This window comes from Littorina saxatilis, linkage group LG5 (assembly GCF_037325665.1).
Source record: "Littorina saxatilis isolate snail1 linkage group LG5, US_GU_Lsax_2.0, whole genome shotgun sequence".
NCBI classification, from domain to species: Eukaryota; Metazoa; Mollusca; class Gastropoda; order Littorinimorpha; family Littorinidae; genus Littorina; species Littorina saxatilis.
Genome location: NC_090249.1, coordinates 41,791,125 through 41,816,616, shown reverse-complemented (window position 1 = coordinate 41,816,616; position 25,492 = coordinate 41,791,125). Strand labels below are relative to the sequence as shown.

At 46.3% G+C, this 25,492-nt stretch overlaps 1 protein-coding gene and 1 non-coding gene across 3 annotated transcripts in view; both read left to right on the top strand.

Annotated features, from left to right (window-relative positions):
- The window catches only part of LOC138967160 (cyclin-G-associated kinase-like), a 47,311-nt gene extending 22,587 nt beyond the window's left edge, over nucleotides 1-24,724 (top strand). Inside the window, exons 19-29 of one of the 2 annotated variants that reach the window (XR_011455858.1) lie at nucleotides 1,613-1,809; nucleotides 2,321-2,568; nucleotides 3,271-3,843; nucleotides 13,721-13,921; nucleotides 15,104-15,263; nucleotides 15,832-15,930; nucleotides 16,426-16,572; nucleotides 16,957-17,102; nucleotides 17,576-17,752; nucleotides 18,166-23,907; nucleotides 23,967-24,724. Coding sequence is in view for 1 of the 2 variants with exons in the window: in XM_070339665.1 (XP_070195766.1) it covers nucleotides 1,613-1,809; nucleotides 2,321-2,568; nucleotides 3,271-3,843; nucleotides 13,721-13,921; nucleotides 15,104-15,263; nucleotides 15,832-15,930; nucleotides 16,426-16,572; nucleotides 16,957-17,102; nucleotides 17,576-17,752; nucleotides 18,166-18,267 (2,050 nt within the window). In the remaining variant the exon portion in view is untranslated. Of the gene's footprint in view, nucleotides 1-1,612; nucleotides 1,810-2,320; nucleotides 2,569-3,270; nucleotides 3,844-13,720; nucleotides 13,922-15,103; nucleotides 15,264-15,831; nucleotides 15,931-16,425; nucleotides 16,573-16,956; nucleotides 17,103-17,575; nucleotides 17,753-18,165 lie in introns of both variants that reach the window. The other variant, XM_070339665.1, reaches the window with a different exon arrangement.
- LOC138967874 (5S ribosomal RNA) lies at nucleotides 5,534-5,652 on the top strand. The gene has a single exon (XR_011456051.1). It is a non-coding gene; the product is annotated as a 5S ribosomal RNA (ribosomal RNA).
- Nucleotides 24,725-25,492: the final 768 nt, after the last annotated feature.

Here is a 25,492-nt window from a genome sequence, read left to right as displayed (position 1 = left end):
AGAGCCTCAGATGCTGAATCTTCACGCGTGGAGGTTGTGCGGTCTTCTCTGAGGCGCAAAGGGGCATCAGATCTGACCATGGACCTGGTAGGACGCTCGCACAGAGCATCTACCTCGTCCGTTTATGAGTCACATTGGAGGGCCTGGGTTACCTGGTGTCACGAGCATCGGCTGGATGCTACGGCGCCCCGCACGATGCACGTGGCGAACCATCTTGCTTTCATGTCCTCTCAGGGAGCTTCCGCTGCCTCGTTGAAAGTAAGAAGATCGGCCATCTCGGCGACCCTACGCCAGATAGGTCGCTCTATAGATGTTAGTGGCGTGATCGCTGGAGTCATCAAGGGCGCTTCCCTTTCTGACGTCAAGTCTCGCACGCCCGTTCCTAAGTGGGATCTCTTATTGGTCATGGAGTTTCTGCGTTCAGCGGATTTTGAACCTCTCAGAGATGCCAGTTTTGCGAATCTTACACGCAAGTCCCTTTTCCTTTTGCTGCTAGCATCGGCAAGAAGGGGCAGTGAGATCCACGCTCTTTCCGGTAATTCGGACGACATTTCCTTTGAATCAGATGGGTCCGTTACCTTGCGGTTTCGGCCTGAGTTTCTTGCGAAAAACCAGGCTCCCGAGCGAGCTTCTCCTTTGGTTCATGTCAGGCCGTTGTCCACTATTCTGGCTCCGAATGACCCAGACTTAGTAAATTGCCCTGTTAGAGCCCTTCACATCTACCTTGCCCGTGCTCAGTCTCTTAGATCCGCAGCTCAAAAGCTTTTGTTTATTTCTCTCAATACGGAGAGACATAAGGATATTACTAAGACGACTCTGGCCCGGTGGGTGTCGGCGCTCATTAAGCATGCTTACGAGTGGAGCCGCCGCAATGAAGGGGGGACACAGCCTGTCCTTCCTCTGGAATCAGCTCGGGCTCACGAGACGCGATCAAGAAGACTGGAGGAGGTGCTACACACCGCATACTGGCGTTCCGAGGATGTCTTCATGAATTTTTACCTGCGTGATATCTCGGCTCTTCGCCAGGATGGATCTAGAGCTTTGCCTGCCATGGTGGCAGGGGGTCAGCTCTTGACAAGGATTTGAGAGTGAGTTTGAACTTTTTCTTGCCCACCGCCTTGTTGTTTCAATCTGCTACATGTGATTCGGAGTAGGAATATGTAATTTAATCGAAAATTTTATTGTAAATTTTCATTTAATAAATATACCTACCCGAATCACATATCGTAGTCCCTCCCACCTACCCCGCTTATGATTTGGAGATTTTATTCTTCGAGTCGAATGATAGGGGTCACGTGGTCAGTAGCAGTAGTGACGTAGTACGCAGGAGGGGAGGTAACTCCCTGGGTGCGTCGTCATTACCATAGCTACGTTTACACTTTTTTAGTTGGGGTTGCTCCCCTTAGACGGGTAGCCTTTTCAGACCTAGCACTTTAGACTGAGTCAACTGCTACATGTGATTCGGGTAGGTATATTTATTAAATGAAAATTTACAATAAAATTTTCGAGTTAGCGACCTTGGTTTACGATCTGGTAAAAAGGGACACTTCTTAGTCTAGCACTTGTACGTAAGGTAAACATCATTTGTCGTCATGGGATCTGTCTCTTGCAGATTTGAGCTTGACCAGCTGGACACGCCAGACAAGTACCCCGAGCCGTTCAACGCCAGCATCGACATCATGGTGGCCCCCGTGGCCAAGCAGCCCACCGACAAACGCTACCCCTGGGAGAACTTCAACGCCGACAAACTGGGGCCTCGCATACTCTTCTCTAACAGAGAGGAGCTGCACAGCGTCATTGAGGAGTTTGGTCAGTACAAGGGAGATAATGTGGGTCTGGGGGAAGGCTTGCAGAGAAGAAAGGGGGGGGGGGGGGGGTCAGATTGAATTATTTGGAGGAGGATGGGCAGGGGGTGGTCAAGAGGAAGCAAGGTTTGTGGTCATTGCTGAGTTCAACAGATTAGAGGGTTAAAATCAAGGCGAACTATGCTTGTATTGGGGATATATGACATTTGCAGAATAAGGGGAACAGACCGTTCAGACATAGGCTTTTATTCTTTGTCTTGCAGAGCCTGATGCACTGTTTTTCATCTGACAGCAATTCAGGTGAATTAATTGAACTCTTAAGACCTGCCACCAGAGAACAAATTTTCAAGGATATTAAGGGAAGGGGATTTACTAGACCGTTTTTCTGAGTGTTTCTGAGCATTTCAGGGGTAAGCTTTGTCTCTTTTGCCATAACTTACCAAATGCCAAAGCTTTTATGCAGGTGTGTTTTACTTCTTAAAAAGTTAATTGGCAGTTTTTTTGCTCTTCTTCAGGAGTGTCGGAACGAGCCAAGAGTCGTCTGAGTCGCACCCCTAGCAAAGAGTCTGACGATGTCTCGGACACCCCTGAGGGTACTCCGTCCAAAAAAGGGGCCAAGGGCACAGAAGCAGCCAACCAGAAGGGAGACGGGGAGGGAAAGGGCAAGAGCAGCTTCTTCACCATGCTGGACTGGTCTGATGACCCACAGGGAGGGCCGGAGGGGCAGGAAGAGACCGCGCCTGTTCAGCGTACAGAGGCTCAGGTGAGAAAAAGTGATGGTAGGTTCACTCACTCAGAGCTGCCAACTGCTAAGCTTTCAGTGTAGCAGGCTATGTTTTAAGAGCAGTTGCTACGCCAAGCTAAAGATTGCTATGCCTAAACAAATAATCACAAGCATCAAAAAAAGATGAAAAGTGCTACACTTGAGGCTTCACAAGTGTTGGCAGGTCCGGTCACTATTGTATCACTTTTCCAGACTGAAGATGTCAATGGTCAAAATGTGGCTTTGCTGCCAGAGTCCTGCTGGCCTGACATGTCTACTTTGTTTGGTTGTGTTTGGGACAAAAATGACAATGTTACCATTCAAAGATATTCCAGGAGATCAGCATGAGTGTGTTACAAAAACTTAAAAGATACAAATCTGTAGCAAGAGCCACTTTAGTCATTAGTTATTGCGTTTATTGACATGCTTTTGCACTTCTACTGCCCCCACCTCCAACCTTATTTCGAATACAGTGGAACCCCCATTTAAAGAACCCCCAATTTAGGACTTCCTCCATTTTAAGACCTTGCTTTTTCAGATTGTCTGATGATAAGCTCTGTACATTAACCCCCATTTTAAGACTCCCTCTTTTATAAGACCTGTTTTCTCCCATTTTGGGAGGTCTTAAAACGGGGTTTCCACTGTAGTCCAGTGTCACCCTTGAAAAGACAATTGAGCAAACACTGTCTGTATGCTCTCCAGTTGGGGTTGTTGGATGAGATGTCAGGAGACGATGATGACTTCACAGCTCTCTCCAGAGGCCGCGCCAGCAGCAAGAATGACGACTCCTACGCTCCCACCAAAACTTCTGCCGCGAACTTCTTCAGCCCAGACAGCGACGAGCAAGACCAGAAGCCAGACGCGCAGAAGCAGGAAGGAGACGCCAACTTCTTTGACTCGGACTTCGGGGGGTCTGCACCGGCCAGTAACGGAGGGGGTGGAAGTGGGGTGGATCTGTTGAACATCAACAACATCAACTCCAACAAAAATCCCCAACCAGACGTGGTTGCCGACCAGCTCGGGGGTCTGGGGTTGGGTGGAGGAGGAGGTACTAACGCTCCTCCCAGCTTTGTGGACTTGTTAGGTGGAAGTTCAGACTTTTCCAGCACAGCGGCAGCGGCAGCAAAGCCGAGCTCGAAACAGCCAATTCCAGACCTGATGGGAGGTATGGCGGATGATACCTTTGACCCCTTCCAGCAGTTCAACACGTCCTCCTCCACTAGCTCGGGTACTACCTCTTCTGGTGGTGCTTTCGATCCATTCCAGAATATGCAGGTGAGATAAACTTGTTGAAGCATTGTTTCGTACAGGGAGGAAAGTTTCCATTTAAAAATCAGGAATTACAGATTTTAAAAACGTAAGTATTTCTGGATAAAATTCCGGAATTTGTCAAAGAAAGTCAGGTGAAAACTTTTCAAGATGTGAAGTTGTTTTTAGCATTTACTTAGATTTGACAGAGAGAAAAAAATTAGCTTTTGTTTTAAGGACATGTTCAGATGTGTGCATATTGTTTTCTTTTGAGGTTGTTTGAGAAGTTTCAAATGTCAACACATTCTAGATGATGCGCATGTGTAGGGACAGTTTAAAGGCAGCCACATTTTTTTGTATACTGTATACTTCATGCTTTATGTGGGTACTTAATATTTGTGGATACTTAAATGTATTAGGCCAACAACAACAAAATAGTCTGTTTACGGTATCCCGACCGACCCTATTTTTTCGCGCGACCCTAGACTTTTTTTTGGCATTTGGGGGAGAAAAAAAAATCTTTGTCTTTTGGCAAAATAACTTAAAAATATGGTTTTTTTGGAGAGAAAAAAAAATTTAAAAAAATTCCCGACCTACCGACCCTATTTTTTTTGCCTATGTTACCGTAAACAGACTATTTTTGTTGTTGTTGCCTTATTCATCCCTTGTAAACCATCAGAACACGATCACAGATCTATTCAGGCTTAAACATGGAATAAAGGCATCCGTCAATATAACACTTACCTCGACAGTACTATTCTTGCACATTATCTATTATAGGCCGAAAAAATTGGACAAAACGCTGAGTGGGTACAATTATCTCCCATAACCATGCGCCACCGTGGATCCCAAGCACTGTCCGAGTGCTTCCCCCTTACAGGATGTAGGTGGCGCGTCCTCTTTCTTTTTTCGCGCGTGTCAGACCGGCTGTGTTTCTGCTACGCTCCCGGATTATTTTGGACTAAGAGGCTCCTTTTCTGTGTGGACTATCACCTGTTGGATTATTGTGTGTTATTCCACTTCTGGCTTGAGGCTACGTTGTGTTTCCTTCAACTTGTGCCTCCGTTTTTGTGTGGCGGACTCGGCGTGCCTCCCGTCCTACTTCGTGGTGACCGGTCGTCTGCTTCTCGTTTCGCCGCATTCACTTGAGTATTGACCTAAATTTTCTTTGAATTTTGTTAATTCTCGGTCTTTAAGGGTACGTACAGGGCGAGGTAGGATGTCTCGTCCTGTTTTGGGCTCTGGTTCTACGGAACCAGAGTCTGCCGGGGGCAACCCTTCTCCGGGCGCCCAGCGTCATGTTTTACGCACGGAGAAGGGGATCTTTCGGCGCTCCGACTCTCCCTCCCCAAACGCTTTGCGTTTGCGGCGAGGGAGGGCGGAGAAAGCCTGTTTGAGCAAGCTCAATGCGAGCTTGCTCAAACAGGCTGGGCTTGAGCCTGGGACTTCGGGCGGGGCTGCGCCGTCGAAGGTTCGGGGAAGTTCGAGGGGAAAGAAAAAGCTTCTTTCTCCTTCTCCTTCAGTGGAACAGGCTTCCCCCCCTTCGACGCCGTTGTCCGGCCCTCAGTCTCAGGCTTCAGCTCCTCCCGGTTTCGAGCCTGGGGGGAAGGTTTCCTTCTCCCCCCTGGCTCGAATCCGGGGGCAGGTCGATTCCCAACCCTCTTTGGGGGTTGGTGAATCCGATCTAGGGGCTACTGGAGAGACTCAGGTTTTGACAGCCAACGGCCATACCACGTTGAAAACACCGGTTCTCGTCCGACCACCGAAGTTAAGCAACGTCGGGCCCGGTTAGTACTTGGATGGGTGACCGCCTGGGAACACCGGGTGCAGTTGGCATTAAAATCTTTCTTTTTCCGGTGCCTCTCCTGTGCCCTCCTCGGTTTCCACCGCTGTGGAAGCCAGGAGGGACACGGGTCCTCCTCTGAACTCCCTCGCTGGGTCGTCTGCTGCTGTTTTGACAGTAGTTTCGGCCTCCTGGGGGGGGAGATCGGAGGAGATGACGGGGTCTCTGAATTCCCTCCCCGCTGGGGTTGGGATGCGAATTGACCCCGTTCAGGGCGGTCCTGTGGGGGCAGGGGTTTCAGGCTTCGTGCCTACGACCACTGCTACTACGGTTCCCTCTGACGTCCGTGTGACTGGTGGCTGTCCCTCTTGAAACGCTCCGGCCGACTAGTTACTGGACGTGGAGGTGTTCGACAGAACGTGGTACTTCTGTCGAATGGTCAGGGCGACGGGAACATTGTTTCTGTTGCTCAGACCGACACCTCCGACCGGACCGTCTTGACCCCACGCCATTCCTTAGCGTCTGGTGTTCGGGTGACGGATGGTCCGGACCAAGGGTCCGGAACGTTCCAGGCTTACGGGTCGGGATCGAACCGGACCCACGGGTCCCGACTGGACTTGACCTCCGGGTTTGGTCCGGACGGGACCCATGGTACGGGACCGTACCGGACCTTAGGGTCCGGTGCGGGACAGTACCTCTGGCCCTTGCCGGACCCCCCGGACCTACGGGTCCGGATGGTACGGTACGGGACCAGTGTTTCGGTCGGGACCGGACCACCCGACCACCTCTGTTGGTCTGGGTGGTCTGGCACCGAACCGGAACACACCGGACCTACGGGTCCGGAGGGTACGGTACCGGACCAGTGGTCCGGTCGGGACCGGACCACTCGACCACCTCTGTTGGTCCGGGTGGTCTGGCACCGAACCGGACCATGCCGGACCTACGGGTCCGGATGGTACGGTATGTCCACGTCCGGACCGAGCCACCCGAACACTTCTGTGGGTACGGATGGTTCGGTACCGAACGGGACCTCCGGATGGTACGGGACCGGACCGAATCTACGGGTTCGGATGGTCCGGTACCGGACCACCCGACCACCTCTGTTGGTCCGGATGGTCTGTCACCGAACCGGACCATACCGGACCACCGGACCTACGGGTCCGGATGGTACGGTAGGTCCACGTCCGGACCGAACACTTCAGTGGGTACGGATGGTTCGGTGCCGTACGGGACCTCCGGATGGTATGGGACAGGACCGGAACACCGGACCACCCTACCGGATCGGTCCGGACCACCCGACCACCTCTGTTGGTCCGGATGGTCTGGCACCGAACCGGACCTACGGGTCCGGATGGTACGGTATGTCCACGTCCGGACCGAGCCACCCGAACACTTCTGTGGGTACGGGTGGTTCGGTGCCGAACGGGACCTCCGGATGGTGCGGGACCGGACCGGACCTACGGGTCCGGATGGTCCGGTGCTGGACCGGTGGTCCGGTCCGGACCGGACCACCCGACCACCTCTGTTGGTCCGGATGGTCTGGCACCGAACCGGACCATACCGGACTTACGGGTCCGGATGGTACGGTGTGTCCACGTCCGGACCGAGCCACCCGAACACTTCTGTGGGTACGGATGGTTCGGTACCGAACGGGACCTCCGGATGGTACGGGACCGGACCGGAACACCGGACCGGAACACCGGACCACCCTACCGGACCGGTCCGGACCACCCGACCACCTCTGTTGGTCCGGATGGTCTGGCACCGAACCGGACCTACGGGTCCGGATGGTACGGTACGTACGTCCACGCCCGGACCGAACCACCCGAACACTTCTGTGCGTACGGATGGTTCGGTGCCGAACAGGACCTCCGGATGGTACCGGACCTACGGGTCCGGACCTACGGGTCCGGATGGTCCGGTGCGGGACCACCCGACCACCTCTGTTGGTCTGGATGGTCTGGCACCGAACCGGACCATACCGGACCACCGGACCTACGGGTCCGGATGGTACGGTATGTCCACGTCCGGACCTAACCACCCGAACACTTCGTTGGGTACGATGGTTCGGTGCTGAACGGGACCTCCGGATGGTACGGCACCGGACCGGACCACCCTACCGGACCGGATCGGCACCCCCGACCGGACCGGACCATTTCTTTTCTGATCAGACCCCATGGGTTCCTGTTCAGTCTATAAATGGCGGGGGTTCGTTGGCTGGGCTGACCCAACAGTCGCAGGGTTGTTGTTTTTCTCCCCCTTCGGCTGCTGGAGACGTTTCGTCTTTGGGGCAGGGGTCTTCGCGGCCTCTTGCTTCTGTGGGCGTTTCTTCACAGCCTGCTTCATCGCTTTCGGCTCTTCCCCCTCAAGCTCCCTACACTCCTGCTTTTGAGGAGTTGTCGGGAAGTGAAGAGGAGAGTGAGTCGGAGGACGATAGGGAGGAGGATCAGGGTCGCCCTGAGGTTAACACTGAACCTCTACCCTTGCCGGTTTCTGATGGAACTTCCGAAGCTATGCTTCGTACTTTCCAACAGTACATGACAGACATCACGCGGCGTCTTGACGTCACGGATGCCTCTCTTAAGCGTCTGTCGTCTAGTGTTGACACACAGGACGTGGACCCGGGGTCTGAGGACGAGAGGCAGGAGGCTCGTCCTCGCACAGCTAGAAGGACGTTTGAACAGTTTCAGGACGTCCTTCCCTGAGACGCCCTCTCGTCCTTTGAGTCCGCTTCGGCCCGGGCGCGGGAGGCTCACGCCGCGTCTGCCGGCGGCTCGTTTTATGAACGATCCGGCCGCCGGCAATTCGCGTTCCACCCTAGTCTAAGTGCCACGGTGGAAGCGGCAGCACATCGCCTGAGGAGTACAGATTCACGTGCAAACGCGACCTATGTTCCTCGGGAGGACGCGGGTTCAGTGCCATGCTTTCCTTTGGGAGGCGCACCTCCACTGTTTCCTCGTGTCCAATCTGTTTCGTCCCTCCCTTTTCCCTTTGACTCTCGAACTCTCCCTTTCCAGACTTCGAGTGTTTAGGGTGGGGCTGACGGTGATGTGTTCGTTGGGGAGGTGCCTTCGGTCAAGAAGGTGGAACTGAGCTCTGCTTCGTTCCACAATCTTGAGGCCACCGTTTCGTCCACAGTCGAGGCCCAATCACAGGCCTTGACATGGATGAGCACGCGGTCCACACTGTTGGACCCTCCCAATCGGGCAGAGTCCGATTCCACTCGGGTCCTTGACACGGTTCGAGTGGATCGGGCTTTGCATGCCGTGCGATCGTGCGTGACGTCTGCGGCAGAATTGGCCATTGGAACACGGGTCCACTTTATTGGCCCTGTTCCGTGATCATTTTCTGCCTACTTCTATAGTGCCTCCGGATATGAGGAAGAGTCTGAGGAACACGTTTCCTCAGCCTTCTTCCCTCTTTCATCCGGACACTGTTCGTTCTGTGGTGGAGTCCACACGCCAGAGGAACACTGATTCTCTGATGGTTGGCCTCGCTGCTTCGGCGACGGCGGCGGGGAGTAAGAGAAGTGCTACAGTCACCTCCAGCTCCCAGCCTCAGAAGAAGAAGAAGAAGCCAGTTTCACTGCCTCCTTCTTCCTCCTCTTAGGCGCCTGTTGCGTTCCCAAGCAAGACGAAGGGTGCTCAGACAGGTAAGGGGAAGCAGCACCACCAGGGGGGGTGGTCGCAAGCCTGCGCCTGCCCGCCAGCAGAATTTTCAGTGAGTCCCGGCCCTACGTTGACGCCCCCTCAAGTTGCCCCTCTTTCGTCCGGCGGTTCCCTTTTTTCGGGCCCGCGGCATGTGGGGCAGACTGGTCTCCAACCAGTTTTTCTTGAGGGTGGTGTGGTCGGGGTTTTCTCTACCGCTGTCGTCACAACCTCCATTGTCCGCTCTACCTTGGACGTTCCCCCCTCCTCGAGAGCCTGCCAGATGGCAGGCTCTTCAGGACGAGGTGAACTCGTTGGTCGAGAAGAAGGCGGTCTACCCCCTTTCTCAGCCTTCTCTGGGGTTCTGCTCCCGCCTGTTCACCGTCCCCAAAAAGGACGGCCGGTTCAGGCCGGTGTTGGACCTCTCCACCTTGAACTTGTACCTTCACAGGTGCAAGTTCAAGATGGAAACCCCTTCGTCGGTCCGGTTGGCCATCCGGCCAAACGATTGGGCCATGTCTGGGACCTCCAGGATGCTTACTTCCACATCCTGGTGGCCCCGGGGTACCGACATCTGCTCCGGTTCGTTTGGGAGGGCACGGTGTTCGAGTTTCGGGCCCTCCCATTCGGCCTGTCCTTGGCCCCTCTGATTTTCAACGGGGACAACAACACCACATGCTTAGCTTACCTTCGCCACCAGGGGGGCACCAATTCTCGGTCCCTCTCCCTGTTGGCGGAGGAGATTCTGCTCTGGTGCCAGACCAATCAGGTCCGGATGTCAGTCCAGTTCGTTCCGGGGAAACTGAACGCCCTGGCCGACATTCTCAGTCGGGGCGATCAGGTTCTCTCCACAGAATGGACCATCGCTCACAACGTTCTACAGCGTCTGTGGGCAAGGTGGGACCGTCCTCTGATCGATCTGTTCGTAACTCGATTCAGCGCTCGGCTTCCCAGGTACGTCAGCCCCTTTCGAGACATGAATGCGTTCCACTTGGACGCATTCACTCTCTTGTGGAGGCTCCTCGATGCTTACGCCTATCCCCCGACATCTCTGATTCCGAGGGTGCTGGCAAAATATCTGCAGGAACGACCAAGACTGATTTTGGTCGCGCCTTACTGGCCAACAGCTCCGTGGTTTCCAGATCTTCGCGGTCTCACCCACGTAGACCCTCTACCTCTGGATCTGGACGGGGGAGGTCTGCTCCAGCCTCGATCATGCCTCCCTCATCCACGTCCAGAGAGTCTGTGCTTGACCGCATGGCTCTTGTGCGCTCCAAACTGCTTGCACTAGGATTGCACAAGAGTTCAGTAGAGTTTTCCTTGAACGCTAAGAGGCGATCAACTAATCAGCTCTACGACTTACGCTGGAGAGCTTGGGCCACCTTCGCCTTGTCCAAGGGGATAAAGCCGCTTTATCCCTCAACACAGGACTTGGCCAACTTCCTGGTGGAAGTGTATCAAAAGAAGAGTCTTTCTTCTAAGACTCTTCTTGGATACAGATCTGCCATCGCTTCCACGATTGCGGCCGCTACTGGTCGCAGAACTGAACACTTGATCAGGTCCTCCCTCATCGCTAATGTCCTTTCGGGTATTAGCAATGCAGCGGTGTCTAAACCTCTGGTTTCATTTCCCAAGGGGGATGTCTTTCTGGTCCTCAAACTCCTGCGTAGCAATGAGTTTGAACCCCTGGCAGGCATCAGTATCAAGTTGCTGATTTTTAAGACTAATTGTTCCTCATCGCTTTAGCCACTTGCCGTAGACTCAGTGGTATTCAAGCTTTGAGTGGCCTGGACTTTGACATTGAGTTCACCACACAGCAGTGGTTGCTAGCATGGTCACGTCAGTCTAAGGTATGTTTCTTGGGTATATTTTCTTTTACGGTAGTACTGTTCGAAAATTGCCTGGGTATCTTAATCCTTGGATTTAAGTGATTTTGATTAAGGAGTTTAATACTCTACATATCACCCTCACACCACTCTGGTATTCTGTGCAAGAATAGTACTGTCGAGGTAAGTGTTATATTGACTGTAAGGCTTCTTTTTAAGCCTACTGTCTATATGATACTTACCGAGACAGTACTATTAGAGTTTCCCTCCCGCCTCCCCTCTTGATATGTTATGGGCTTTTTGAGGGTCTGCAGCTCATAAAGAAAGAGGACGCGCCACCTACATCCTGTAAGGGGGAAGCACTCGGACAGTGCTTGGGATCCACGGTGGCGCATGGTTATGGGAGATAATTGTACCCACTCAGCGTTTTGTCCAATTTTTTCGGCCTATAATAGATAATGTGCAAGAATAGTACTGTCTCGGTAAGTATCATATAGACAGTAGGCTTAAAAAGAAGCCTTACATTCTGTTTGACCAAAATCAACATTCTGGCTGCTTCCTGTGCAGAGTGGGAATTTTGTTATGAATTATTTGTGCATATTGACACAAGGGTCAGTTACAAGATACATGCATTAACCCCTTCACTGCCACAGTATAACAGCATTTTGGTATTGCTGTGCGCCAGGGCAAATTTCGCTTTCTTCGGTAGGTTCACTAATCTGTTCACTGTTCAATCATTTATTGAGGTATCTCTTAGATCTTTGGCATGTGGTTTGCTTACACCCTTGGCTATTATGTGATAACATGATCATTGGACTTTGTTTGTGATTGTTATAGTAAAAATCGATGTAATGACCATTTTTGTCAAAAATTACAGTTTCCAAACTTTCACACACACACTGCAGCACGTAAAACCGCAGAAAACACAGCTAAAACTGGTGTCAAACATCAGGTACTCACATTACAGCCCATAACAGTATTCTTCTGTGTGGTAATCCATAAATCACTTCTTGTAGAGCTTCCAGAACACTGTATCATTTGAAAACAGGTCTACGAGTTGATGTCCGACTTTCGGCCGCCATTTTGAATCTTATAGATCGGAAAAAGCTTCTAAAAATGTTTTTACCACGTGGTACTAACTTATCTCAACGGTCAATGGGAAAGAACTGTGTTTAAACCCCTACAAGAAGTTGGACAGTGGTTACCTCCCATTTAGTTTTCACAAATGTCCTGAAAAGTGCTGATGTAAATGCCACGTACCTAGTACGTGTATGGGCGTATGACAAACCAAACATGACCACGTACCCAGTACGTGCTGGGCAGTGAAGGGGTTAATAAAATTCTTACTGTGCAAAGAAAGCAGTTAGGCAGTTGATTTTTGGTATACATATGTGACCCAGTTTCAAGAAACAAGAAATAACCGCTGGCCCTCCTTTCGCAGCTACAGCTGCCCTATCTGGGTTAATTTGGGATTTTTGTTGATTCTGAAAGCTGAGTTATAAATGTCTTTAAAACGATGTTTTATTGCCCTATCTTATCTTTCTTTTGTCTTCAGAGATGAGATTCTTCCGCGTTTTCGCGGAATTCCGCTCAAAAGTTGATCCCCAGGACCGTTTTTCTGAATCGTCCAGACCCTGGACCCCACCAGGGGCGTTGCCCCTGGACCCCAAATGTTTTTTACCCTCTTAAATCCAAATTTGGGAATCTCATCTCTGTGTCTTAAACTTTCAACAATGAGGGGTAATCGACCCATTTTCGGCATCGGATTACTGAAAGTATCCCTCGCAGGGCCTCACTGTATCGCATATGAATGGAAAGGTTATCGCATCAACTTTGACCTCAAGTGTGTGCGAACTTGGAATTCGACCAATGAAAAGAACTGTAAAGCGATTTTGGCCTGTAAACAAACGAACAAAGACAGTGAGCAACTGACCAACAGTTATTGCATATTTAGCTAGATTTGATAAAAATGATGATTGGAAACTAAAAAGAAGTTACTTTACTGTGTTCCTGTAAATTTTCGATTACAATAGAAGCATGGTTGCTAAGGAAATATTGTATTTGAATGTGCTTCTCCTTTGAAGGCTCTTTTCTCAAAATGGCCGCCGGGACCGTTCTATACTTTGAAACCCCATATCTCAGTGAGTTTTGAAGCTACAGGCATAAAACTTATATCAATTTAAAAGGAATGATGTGAAGAATATGGATATGCTAATAGCTCAATTTGCAAAAAATAGCACTTATCCCTGGTTTTGTGGTGCCTGGTCACATATGTGACCCTCCACCACGAAATGAGTCGCATGTCACATCGCGCGGTTCTGCGCTAGGCTTGATATAAGTCCGGGGAGTGTCTGGTAACAGTGTGAGGGTCACCTTAGTCACAGGCTTATAACTCAAACAGTTTTCGCTCTTTTCTAAAACGGTTTTCACCACTGGATAGAGCATAAAAAACTCTTTAGGAAAATGTAAAAAAATGAAAATCATGCAAAGGTGACATGCGACTCATTCCGTGGTGGAGGGTCACATATGTCCAAGTGAAAGGATAGTCATGTCCCATGAATTAGCCTCGACTCTGTTGAGATTTTGAGCATAACCGCCTATACAGGAAGGAATGCATGTTACCATTCCCACACTGTGCATCTTTACAGACCAAGCCACCTAAACCACAAAGCTCGAAGAAGCCAGCCAACAATTCCCAAGATGACTTCATTGCCTTCATGGAGAGCAAGTCGGACAAAAAGGACGAGGAGGATCTGTTTGGGACGTGGGACGCCTCCAACATTCAGCACAGTGGGGCTGCAGCCAGGGGGGTCTTCAGGCAACAGAACTCGGGCAGCCCCGGCTTACAGGTTAGTTGCTTGGTGTCTTTCTTGTTCTGTTCATGTGTCTGTGTGTACATGTGTCTCTATGCATGTTCGTCTGTGCATTTACATATGTGTGCAAGTGTGTTTTGGCTCCTAAAGTTGCTCGAGCTACATGAGGTTTTTTAAAATTGGTTTTATTTTTGTATTCATGTGTGTGTCTGTTGTGTACAGGTTTGTTGTCTACCCCCTTCTACAGTGGAACCCCCCTTTTAAGACCCCCTAATTTAAGACTCCCTCCATTATAAGAGCCTACTTTCTCACATTTTGTGTTCATAGCCTCTGTAAATGTACCCCCAATTTAAGACTCCCTCCTTTTTGAGTCACTTGAGAAAAAGTGACTCTATGTAATCGGTCAGTGTTAGTCTGTCCGGCCGGCCGTCCGGCCGTCCGTAGACACCACCTTAACGTTGGACTTTTCTCGGAAACTATCAAAGCGATCGGGCTCATATTTTGTTTAGTCGTGACCTCCAATGACCTCTACACTTTAACGATGGTTTCGTTGACCTTTGACCTTTTTCAAGGTCACAGGTCAGCGTCAAAGGAAAAATTAGACATTTTATATCTTTTCTCGGAAACTATCAAAGCGATCGGGCTCATATTTTGTTTAGTCGTGACCTCCAATGACCTCTACACTTTAACGATGGTTTCGTTGACCTTTGACCTTTTTCAAGGTCACAGGTCAGCGTCAAAGGAAAAATTAGACATTTTATATCTTTGACAAAGTTCATCGGATGTGATTGAAACTTTGTAGGATTATTCTTTACATCAAAGTATTTACATCTGTAGCCTTTTACGAACGTTATCAGAAAAACAAGGGAGATAACTAGCCTTTTCTGTTCGGCAACACACAACTTAACGTTGGGCTTTTCTCGGAAACTATAAAAGTGACCGGGCTCAAATTTTATGTGAACGTGACTCATTGTGTTGTGAATAGCAATTTCTTCCTGTCCATCTGATGCCTCATATAATATTCAGAACTGCGAAAGTGACTCGATCGAGCGTTTGCTCTTCTTGTTAAGACATGATTTTCTCAGATTTTGGGAGGTGTTAAAATGGGGGTTCGACTGTATATGCATACATGTGTATTGTTAGTGAACATCAACCCCAAGGCCACTCCTGTCAAGTGAACCACAGCAATTTCACTGGCTCTGTGTTGTCTACTTGCAGGTTCCAGGCATGGGGATGCACAAGAGTGCCAGCACAGGGTCTGCCATGAACATGGCATTTTCCGCTGGGGGGCCTGGCATGAGCAGTTCTCAGAGCACCAGCAGCTCTCTGGGCACAGGCACGGGACCCGTACCCAAGGCAGACCCCTTTGCTGACCTGGGTAAGTCTCTTTCCCATGCCGTGCTTTCTTTTTTAAGTTCTTTCATTGTCTCATTTGTTTAATTTGCATGCTTGTCACTCTTACTAGTTTTTGTTTTTGTATTTTTGTTTCTTTGTGTTTTGTTACATTTACTATTCTGTGTATCATGCGCCATCAGTTATGGCCCTTCGTGGTCAGCTGGGCGTTAAGCAAACAAACAAACAAACAAATGCGCCATCAGCACATTTTTGTGTGAAATACACAGTGAGAATTAATGACGAAGGATACAGAATGTGTTAAATATGAAGTAGCAGGGTCAGTTTGCCGGAGATGAAATTCCACATTCTTGATTAAAGAAGTCATTTTCTCCAATCTTTCTTTCTTTCTTTCTTTCTTTCTTTCTTTATTTGGTGTTTAACGTCGTTTTCAACCACGAAGGTTATATCGCGACGGTTTTCTCCAATCACGGCAGTCTCCCTGCAATGAGTGTATACAATAAAGCATGTGAATATGGCCAGAGTAATGACAAAGATTGTGTGTGCATGTAGAGGCATGACTTCAAGCCATGTTCCACTTCTGTGTGTTGCAGGTGGTTTAGGCAAGACTTCGTTCAAGGCAGGGACGGCACCACGGCCTCAGACACCACAACAACAACCACAGCGACCCAGCACACCAAACTCCAATGGAGGTATGTTGACCACCTGGGGGTTGGGTTGGGGAAGGGGGGAGAACCGTATGTATCCTTTTTTCAGGTGTATTCATGTGCTGTTTTATTTTTGTTGCTTGGTTACCCATGGTGAATTCTTAACATGTGTAACATGGCAAGCAAGAACCAAAAAAAAACAATGATAGGGAGGGGGAACCAAAGATATGAAACCAAAGTGTACCCTTTCATCAAGTGTATTCTGGTTTATTTTTATTTTCCTACCTGGTTGTCCTCGGTAAAATGTAATTGTGTAAACATTCTATCTGCGTCAGCAACAATAACGCCAGCAGCAACCAAAATAACAGCGCCTTGAGTCCCTGCGCCTTCAGTCCAAGTCTGGAGATACGCGCGCGATATAAGACTTCATATAACATAACAGCGGCCAAGCCTTAATGTTTCTGCTTTCTTTAGTCATGTACTGTTTTATTTTTCATCTCTTGCTTAATCCCGATTCATTAAAAACAAAAATGTTTGTAGGTCGGCAACAACCACCACAGCAACAGCAACAGCCACAGCGGCCCAACTACAACGTTGGTGGTTTCACCAGTCCTGGGCCCCATAAACCAGCAGCAAATGCCAGCGTCTTTGGTGCCAGGGATGATCGTGGAGTCCATAAAAACTTTGGTCAGTAGCTCTTGCTACTTTGATAAGTAGCTTTCGCTCAGTACATTCACCATAGTAGTAAATAAGGTTTGCCAAGTCGGATGGTAATTTACATGTTAAAACTTAACTCACACAGACTTCGTTTTAGAAAGATATATAGGATTGTAGATTTTCTGAGGTTTGAGAGTGAATGCATGGTTATAAGAAAACACTGAACATCCAAACGAGGAATCATTCTCTGCTGCAGAGCAGACCATATCTTACACATTTCCACTAATTAATAATGAAGCTGAAATTCCATTGAGTAATGTTTCAGACATGCAGAATCTGTTTTTCATTTTGTTAGTTGAGAAACTAATGTTTGTAGACTGCTGTAAGCATGGCTTGTGTGTCTTGTTATGGCAGGTGCTCGCCCCAAAGTGTCAGCCAGCGACTTTGAGGATTTGCTGGGAGACGCTCACTTCACGGCCGCCTCCAGGAACGAACCTAAAACCATCGCTGACATGAGGCGAAAGCAATTGGTTGAGGATATGGACCCTGATACACTGAAGGTGAGTTCATGTTAACTCAGGGGTTGTTCTTAGAAACATTTACGGTGGAGGGGTCACTCTTATCAAGATTTAAACGTTTTGTCAGAATAAGCGTTTACCAGCATATTGTCCCGATCGACACAAAACGTTTAAGTGCTGAAGAGCCCCTAGAAGCTGAGAAATTTCTATAGTTTTGACATCAAAATTGGGCTGTTTTATGTGTTTTCAATCAACAGGAAAAGCGTACTGTGGAACCTTCCTTATAGGACACACACCCCCCCCCCTGTTTTAAGACCACGCATCTTCAGACACTAGTTTTTGAGATTTTGTGTTCGTAACGTTGTTAAATTTACCTCCATTATCAGACTTCTTCCCTTGTAAGACCTGATTTTGGCAGAGTTTTGGAGGTCTTAAAAAAGGCGAAGCTGGGGGGTCCACTGTATTTACAGGCATCCAAGTACAAATGGCATTCTTGATTGTTGTGGTGTGTGCAGGTGTTGGAGTGGTCGCAGGGCAAGGAGAAGAACATCCGCGCCTTGCTGTGTTCGCTGGACAAGGTGCTTTGGGACGGAGAGAAGCGCTGGAAGCCCGTCGGCATGCAGGACTTGATCACCGCTGACCAGGTCAAGAGAGTCTACCGCAAGGCTGTGCTGTCTGTCCACCCAGATAAGGTGAGCTGCCGTGTTAAGTCAGGGTGTGTGTGTGTGTGTGTGTGTGTGTGTTTCAGGTGTGTGTTATACATAGCAGTAAGGGTGTGTGTGTGTATGTTTCAGGTGTGTGTTCTACATAGCAGCAAGGGTGTGTGTGTGTGTTGTTTCAGGTGTGTGCTATACATAGCAGCAAGGGTGTGTGTGTGTGTGTGTTATGCTTAGCAGCAAGGGTGCTTGTGTGTGAGTGAGTGTTATAATGGCATGCACCTTGCTGAAATGTACTTTTTGAGATCTGAAAAGGTGCTAAGACTGTAATAAATGCTACTTTGCTCACTCACACACAGTTTCTATACAGATGCTGCCCAAATTATAAATATGTACGAAATATTTTGGTCTGTGCCATCTAAACAGAGTTGTCTTTCTTTGATTCCCAGCTGCACGATGACCCCCACGAAGAGCTGGCCAAACAGATCTTCATGGAACTGAGCGAGTCTTGGGCCAAGTTTGAAGAGGATGGAATGAAGAGTCTGTACTAGAGACGGACAACCCTTGACTTCTTTGCCACTCACCTAGACCTTCGCCTTTCCCCCTCACCGGTTCTGTGAGCCAAGTAGCAATCCCACGGAGTCAGATTACTGCTATCAGTGGAGATTTGGACAGTGCAATTATTTGATTCTTATCAGTTGTCCATCATCGTAGTGAGAGCAGAATCCCCCAACCTCCCACCACCACCTCCTTGGAGAGTCAGCCTCGCGCCTCTTCACCTTCCTCATCCAAATAGACCTGCTTTTCTCCACAGGGCCCACAGAGGGTACGAGAATGCAATTTAGTCTTGAAATCCTTGAACTCTCTTTTTGTAGTTTTTCTGCAAGGACTAGCTTTACTGCAGGACCTCAATAATGTTTTCGTGTTCAAGTTCAGTACTAGCCCCACTTCAGTAGTTTTTGTGTTCTATATAAAGTACAGTTGTGATGCTGTCAGGAATACATCTGTGGACAAGCATGTAGTACTTGAAGAAAAGAATGTTGCTTTATGATTAGCAGGGATGAAAGCTCTCATCCAGAAATCAGGAATTCCTGATGTAAGGTATAATTTACTGATGGTTTTCCTGACTTTCAAACCATTGAGGGTGTCAAAATCATAGAGCAACACCTGAAAAAGTGAGAGCAACTTAGGTCTTCAGGCCGATTTTCCTGATTTTGAACATGATCAACTTTTATCCCTGAATTGGGAACCTGTTGGTTTTAGAATTCTCGTCCTAGTCAATGCCGGCTCATGCAAAAGATAGAAATACTCACCAAGCAAAGGAATAATGAAGTAAATGAGCCTTTGAGCCATGATCCTTACAGCTCTTATGTCAAAATGAGCGACAGCATAGTTCAGCCCTGACTTTGCTTGATTTACTTGTCAAATGATGGAATGGCTGTCTCGCTTTCACGTGTAAAAGAAAATGACAGTCAATTGGTACACTTGTTCAGAAGATACACACAGTTGAAGACCAACTCTAAGATATTGTGAAGCTGGTAGTAGTAGAAAAGTGCTCAAACAGTCAAGAAGTAGAAGGGATGGTACTGAAAAGGGTTGAAGTATCCAGCAGCAGTAGAGTGATCTCTAGAGGCTGACTGTCTTTGTGAAAGAAAAGTTGCCCATGACCGCTTTTGTGATACCTTAATGTCAAAACCCCATGGTGTTTGTGCTAGTCTAATGTATGATTAGATGGGTAAACTGTATTGTTTCTATTGCTGTAGAATCCACTTTAAAAAACATGTGGAATCCACTTGAAAAAAACCCACACACTCTTAAGCCAAAATGTCAGTTTTCTTCTTCTTCTGTTTAGTCTCTTGGTGTAGAAATTGAGAATTCCAACGATGGAGCTAGCCATTTTGCAAACCGGTATCTCTTTAGAAGTAATATCATGGCTCTCTTGAAAAAGGTATCACCCTGCCATACAAACTGGTCAAATGAAGTGATTACATAATCACTTTTACGGGACAAATCTGTCAAACAAAAGATCAACCATTAGGGATGGCTGGGTGTCAATTTCATTTCCTGTGTATCCTGATTTTCACCGGTAATTAATTACCAGAAATTTCTGGTTACGGCAATTGTTGTGGTAGGAGGAAAGCTGTGGGTTAAACACATGAGAGGTGTGAGCACAAAGTGTTACAGACGTACAAACTAACAGTGGCCAGTTTCCCGCAGTGGGGCACTGCGGTTATGAAATTAAAGGCCCCTCCTGTTTTTGGAACCGCAGGAGCTTTCTAGTTTGCTGTTAGGTAGATTTTTGGTTCCTCTTTCCTGTCATGCTCTCTTTTTCTTCATGAATTCTTTTCTTTTTTCTGCCTTCTTGCTCATTCACCTGTATTTTTTCCAAAAATCTCTTCTCTTGCCGCTTGTCTCGCGATTCATGTATAGTTTAATCTGTTAGTGTTCTGATGTAAGTCCAGCAGTAGATAGGTTAAGCCTATTTTAACATACTGGAAACTGGTAATCTTCCAGTAGGTATTAATTTAGTTTTACTAAAGCCTGCTGGGACACAAGTAATGGGTTAGTGCATTTGTAAACAGGAATCGCTTGACAAGTGGCCCCCTTCATCCCCCCCTTCCTCGTCCTGATATGGCTCTGCGTAGTCGGCTGGACGTTAAGCAACAAATAAACAAACAAACAAACAAACAGTGGCCAGTTATGAGCTGATTTGTGATACCTAATGCGTTTTCTTGTAGGGAGGGGATAGTGTGATAACTTACGTATTTTGTTGTAGGATGGGGAGGAGAAAGGGGAACATTGATAGCTTTCTGACACAAAGGGAAGTAAGGGGTGTTTATAGACAACAACCATGAGAGTTAACTTTCACTTACTGTTGTAGGCTTGGTATGAAAAAGACAACCTCATTTGTTTCCCACAACGGTGTGGCAAGTGGGAGTGCCAAAAAGAAGACTTACTTTCCTTGTCTATTTTTAGCATGCTTACTTCCCTTTGTTTCGTTGAGCTTGTTATTGGTACTCTTATGATTATTAGATGGAGTGCATCATGCTGTTGCTATTGTCATTTGTATAATTTTTGGGCCTACCTTAGCACACCAGGGTCCATACCCCCTGCGGGTTAGGGGGAAGAATTTACCCGATGCTCCCCAGCATGTCGTAAGAGGCGACTAACGGATTCTGTTTCTCCTTTTACCCTTGTTAAGTGTTTCTTGTATAGAAAATAGTCAATTTTTGTAAAGATTTTAGTCAAGCAGTATGTAAGAAATGTTAAGTCCTTTGTACTGGAAACTTGCATTCTCCCAGTAAGGTAATATATTGTTCTACGTTGCAAGCCCCTGGAGCAAATTTTTGATTAGTGCTTTTGTGAACAAGAAACAATTGACAAGTGGCTCTATCCCATCTCCCCCCTTTCCCCGTCGCGATATAACCTTCGTGGTTGAAAACGACGTTAAACACCAAATAAAGAAAGAAAGTAAAGGGTCCACCAGCAATTTGTTGATTAACTTTTCATTCTGATCATGTCCAAACAATTGTTTGACATACAATGTGTATTATAGATGATGAAACATTTTGTGAGATGATTTCTGCAGTTTTTATGTTTTTGTTTTTCTGCAAGATTTTGTGTTTAATTGTTTCATTGGCTTTTAAACAAACATTGTTGTACAAAACGTTGACATGTTTCATTCTTGTATTTATTCATTTTTTAAGTTCCATTTTATTTATTTAAGTGATTTGCTTGTCTGGAAAAGAGGGGACAATTCTTAATGTAAGATACATATTGTAAAGAGCTCAGACCTCAAATCTGACACGTGTTCAGAAAGATTGTACAATTGTTGTTTGTCATGGTGATGGGTTTCGTGGTTGAAAACGACGTTAAACACCAAATAAAGAAATAAGGGTGATAGGTATTTCCTGTAAACTGGTCTTAAAAAATCCAGGATGTGCTTGTTTAAAATGGTACAGTGGAACCCCCCATTTAAGACTTCACAAAATGTGAGAAAAAAAGTTCTTAAATGAGGGAGTTTTAAAATAGAGGTAAACTTACAGAGGTTATTAAGAGAAAATCTTAAAGCAAGGTCTTAAAGAGGGGGGGGTTCTTAAATTTCTTGGTGGGGTCTTAATAGGGGGTTCCACTGTACGTGTATGACATTGTTGAAATGTTTGTCGACAGGTGAAAATCCTGTGAACCCAGACATTCAAGTGCAATTTGGTTGGTTGTGATATGTTTCTGGTTGTACATGTATAGCCATGGTCTGGTCCGGTGCACACACAGGGAGCAAGACTGTTTGGAATGGTGTTCAAATGTCAGGTCACTGTTTGTAGGAGTGCTGGTAATGTCAGTTTACATGTGTGTTCACTGTGACCTCCTCCCTGTGTAAATGAGCATGTAAGCTACCACAGATCTGCCCAGGCTTTTACATGAAATAAGAGCATCCCTGAACTTGAATGCAGCCAAAAATCAACAGCCTGATGGCTTTTAGTGCAGATCGAGTTAGACTTTTTGGACAACTTAATTGTGCAGATTAACACTGGTGTCAGGTACAAAATAAGTTGTTACTCTGCACAGGAAGCAGCTAGATACGAGGTGTTTGGTACATGTGCAAGTGGAAGGATACTTTTATCTCATATAAACAACGCCTCAACAGATCAATGGTGATTAGTGATTTACAAAATGCCACAGTGGAACCCCCCTTTTACGACCTCCACAAATCTGAGAAAATTAGGTCTTAAAAGGGAAGGAGTCTTAAAATGGAGGTAAATTTACACAGGTTATGAACAGAAAGTCTGAGAAAACAGGGTCTTAAAAAGGAGGGAGTCTTAAAATGGGGGTAAATTTACACAGGTTATCAACAGAAAGTCAGAGAAAACAGGGTCTGAAAAAGGAGGGAGTCTTAAATTGGGGAATCTTACAAGGGGGGTTCCACTGTATACATGAGACAGAAGGTACCTTCTAGAGTGCTAGTCAAGTCTGTTTGTATGTGAGGTCACTGTGTTAAGCGTGCAAGTTCAGATTAGTGATAATGTTTGTAAACTTGTTCCCTGAATGGTAGCTGTTAAATTAAAAGAGCGCGAGTTACCACACAAATTGTTTACTGTAAAAGTCACTGTTCATGAGTTATTTGTAATTTTTTTTATTTACTGCAGTTCTTTTTATACTTGTAACAATTTTTTTAAATGATGTGAACTGGTGGAAAGTTCCTCTTAAATGCTCATCTCCTGAATTGTATTACCATTCTGGAAAGTTCTCCCATGAACAACTCATAAAAGAAAAAACCACCAGAGGCAATTTGAGCGCTCTAGGTGTGGTTTAACATTGGAGAATTAAGCATGGGAGTGCATGCATTTGGATTGTGTTTCTTACGACTCTTAAGTTTTATGCTGCGTTTTACGCTGGTGTACATATTTTTGGTTTCTTCTTTGTCAGTATGGCTGTACTTACTTGCTTCGTTACAGTTTTTGCTGCTGTTCTTGGATGTTGTTTGATTTATATGTATTTTTGGTGCATTTTATTGGTTATGTTGTGAGTGAAAGTTTTTACAAGGAATGATCCATACGCAAAAATAAATATGTTGTAAGAATAATTGAGGAGGAGGTGGAATGGGTGTTTTAATTTATCATTGGTCTGTGCAAAGAAAAGCAATCATTCTAGGGCTGTTTGATATGCTGACATTCCTTTTTCACTTGACTGTATTATAGCATTAATCACTTGAGACTTCAACTTACAGAAGGTTCATTCTAGTGAAGCTTGATAGTTCAAGTTCACAGCAAACGTTCATCAAACATATTGCATTTCTTGAAGAAGATTCCTACCCCTTTATACTATACATTCCTTACTCTTTCACAAGTCAGTGGAAGACATGTATGCTTAAGCACTCTTTGAATTTCCAATCCTCTCACTTCATTTCCAATTCCGTGTGGTCATTGCAAAACCGTGATCCAACTACTAACCACATTTTTGAGAACATTAAAAGGACTGTTTAGATTCGTTACTTTCAACAAAAATCTCTTTCTCCGTAGAGAATGTAACATACTTGAGATAGATGTTAAAATATGTATATGTGGCAGAGTTAATACTCTCATATTCTGTGTTCTATTCTGTATTCTTGTGTGTCTTTTGGACTAATCTTGTGGCTGTAGACAGTGTTCAAACATTAGATTGTCATACTGCATGTAGTTGTCTTTAAAAAGCAGGCAAGGACTACTACTAAAGGACGTGCACGTCCTTTAGTAGTAGTAGTCCTTGAAAGCAGGTCTTATCAAAAAAGACAATCTGTAGATAGTTTGTGGTTCTTTTCACTAAAATAGATGGGTACATTTGCCATCAAATGATAGGTGTGACATAATTCTGTCTGTTAGTTAGTTCTGCAAATTCCCTGTGAGATTCCTTTTTAATGTCTTTTGTTATTTATATATATAGGTGGTTTTTTTTTATACCTATATCAGACTTTGAAATCACAGATAATGTGCAATACTTGATGATGTACATCTGTAATTCTAGGATGTTTTGCATTTAAACGTGACATCTAGCATAGCCACAAACAAAGCTATAACATCAGTTAAAACATTGATGTCTTGTATAGACATGTATATGTATATCCTCTACTTATGTTTATCCTACATACGTGAGAGACACCCGTACCCCCCGCGGGTTAGGGGGAAGAATTTACCCGATGCTCCCCAGCATGTCGTAAGAGGCGACTAACGAATTCTGTTTCTCCTTTTACCCTTGTTAAGTGTTTCTTGTATAGAATATAGTCAATGTTTGTACAGATTTTAGTCAAGCAGTATGTAAGAAATGTTAAGTCCTTTGTACTGGAAACTTGCATTCTCCCAGTAAGGTAATATATATTGTACTACGTTGCAAGCCCCTGGAGCAATTTTTTGATTTGTGCTTTTGTGAACAAGAAACAATTAACAAGTGGCTCTATCCCATCTCCCCCCCCCTTTCCCCGTCACGATATAACCTTCGTGGTTGAAAACGACGTTAAACACCAAATAAGGAAAGAAAGAGAGACACCCGTGAGATAATAATCGTTCAAATCACACGTGTGTATATCATGTAAATGAGATCATGTCAAGCAAGTCGGGCAGGGACCTGTTTTTCCACTGCTTATGGTGCCAAAGTCACCAAGACAAACGTCATTATAGAAACAAAAATTGCGCTCGCTAATTACCCTCCATGAATCTTTAGAACTAACACGTCACGCCACACTTTCAGAGTGACGTTTCTTTGCTTTGACGTAATAGATTGCACGAGGCTTTAGAAGAGATCGAGGTTCCAAAACAAGCGTCTTCAATTTAGCTGCCTCGACTGCTGGACATTTTCAGTAAAATACACGTAAGTACAGTATGTAGGATTATGTATACCCTCTTACTTATGTGTAGATATTCCAACACGCACAAAAATAAAATTACAACACACATATATGAAGTAATGCTACTGTTTCATATTCTTGTGTAATGAGTTTTGTTTAAAAGTCAAAAATTTGATTGACAAGTTAAACGAAAGCAGGTCACATCTCAGCATTGGAGGATTCCTTTATATAACAAGAAGAGCAAACGCTCGATCGAGTCACTTTCGCAGTTCTGAATATTATATGAGGCATCAGATGGACAGGAAGAAATTGCTATTCACAACACAATACAGATGTAAATAATTTGATGTAAAGAATAATCCTATAAAGTTTGAATCAAATCCGATGAATAGTTTCAGAGATATGATATTTCAATTTTTTTCCTTCAAGACATACCTGTGACCTTGAAAAAGGTCAAAGGT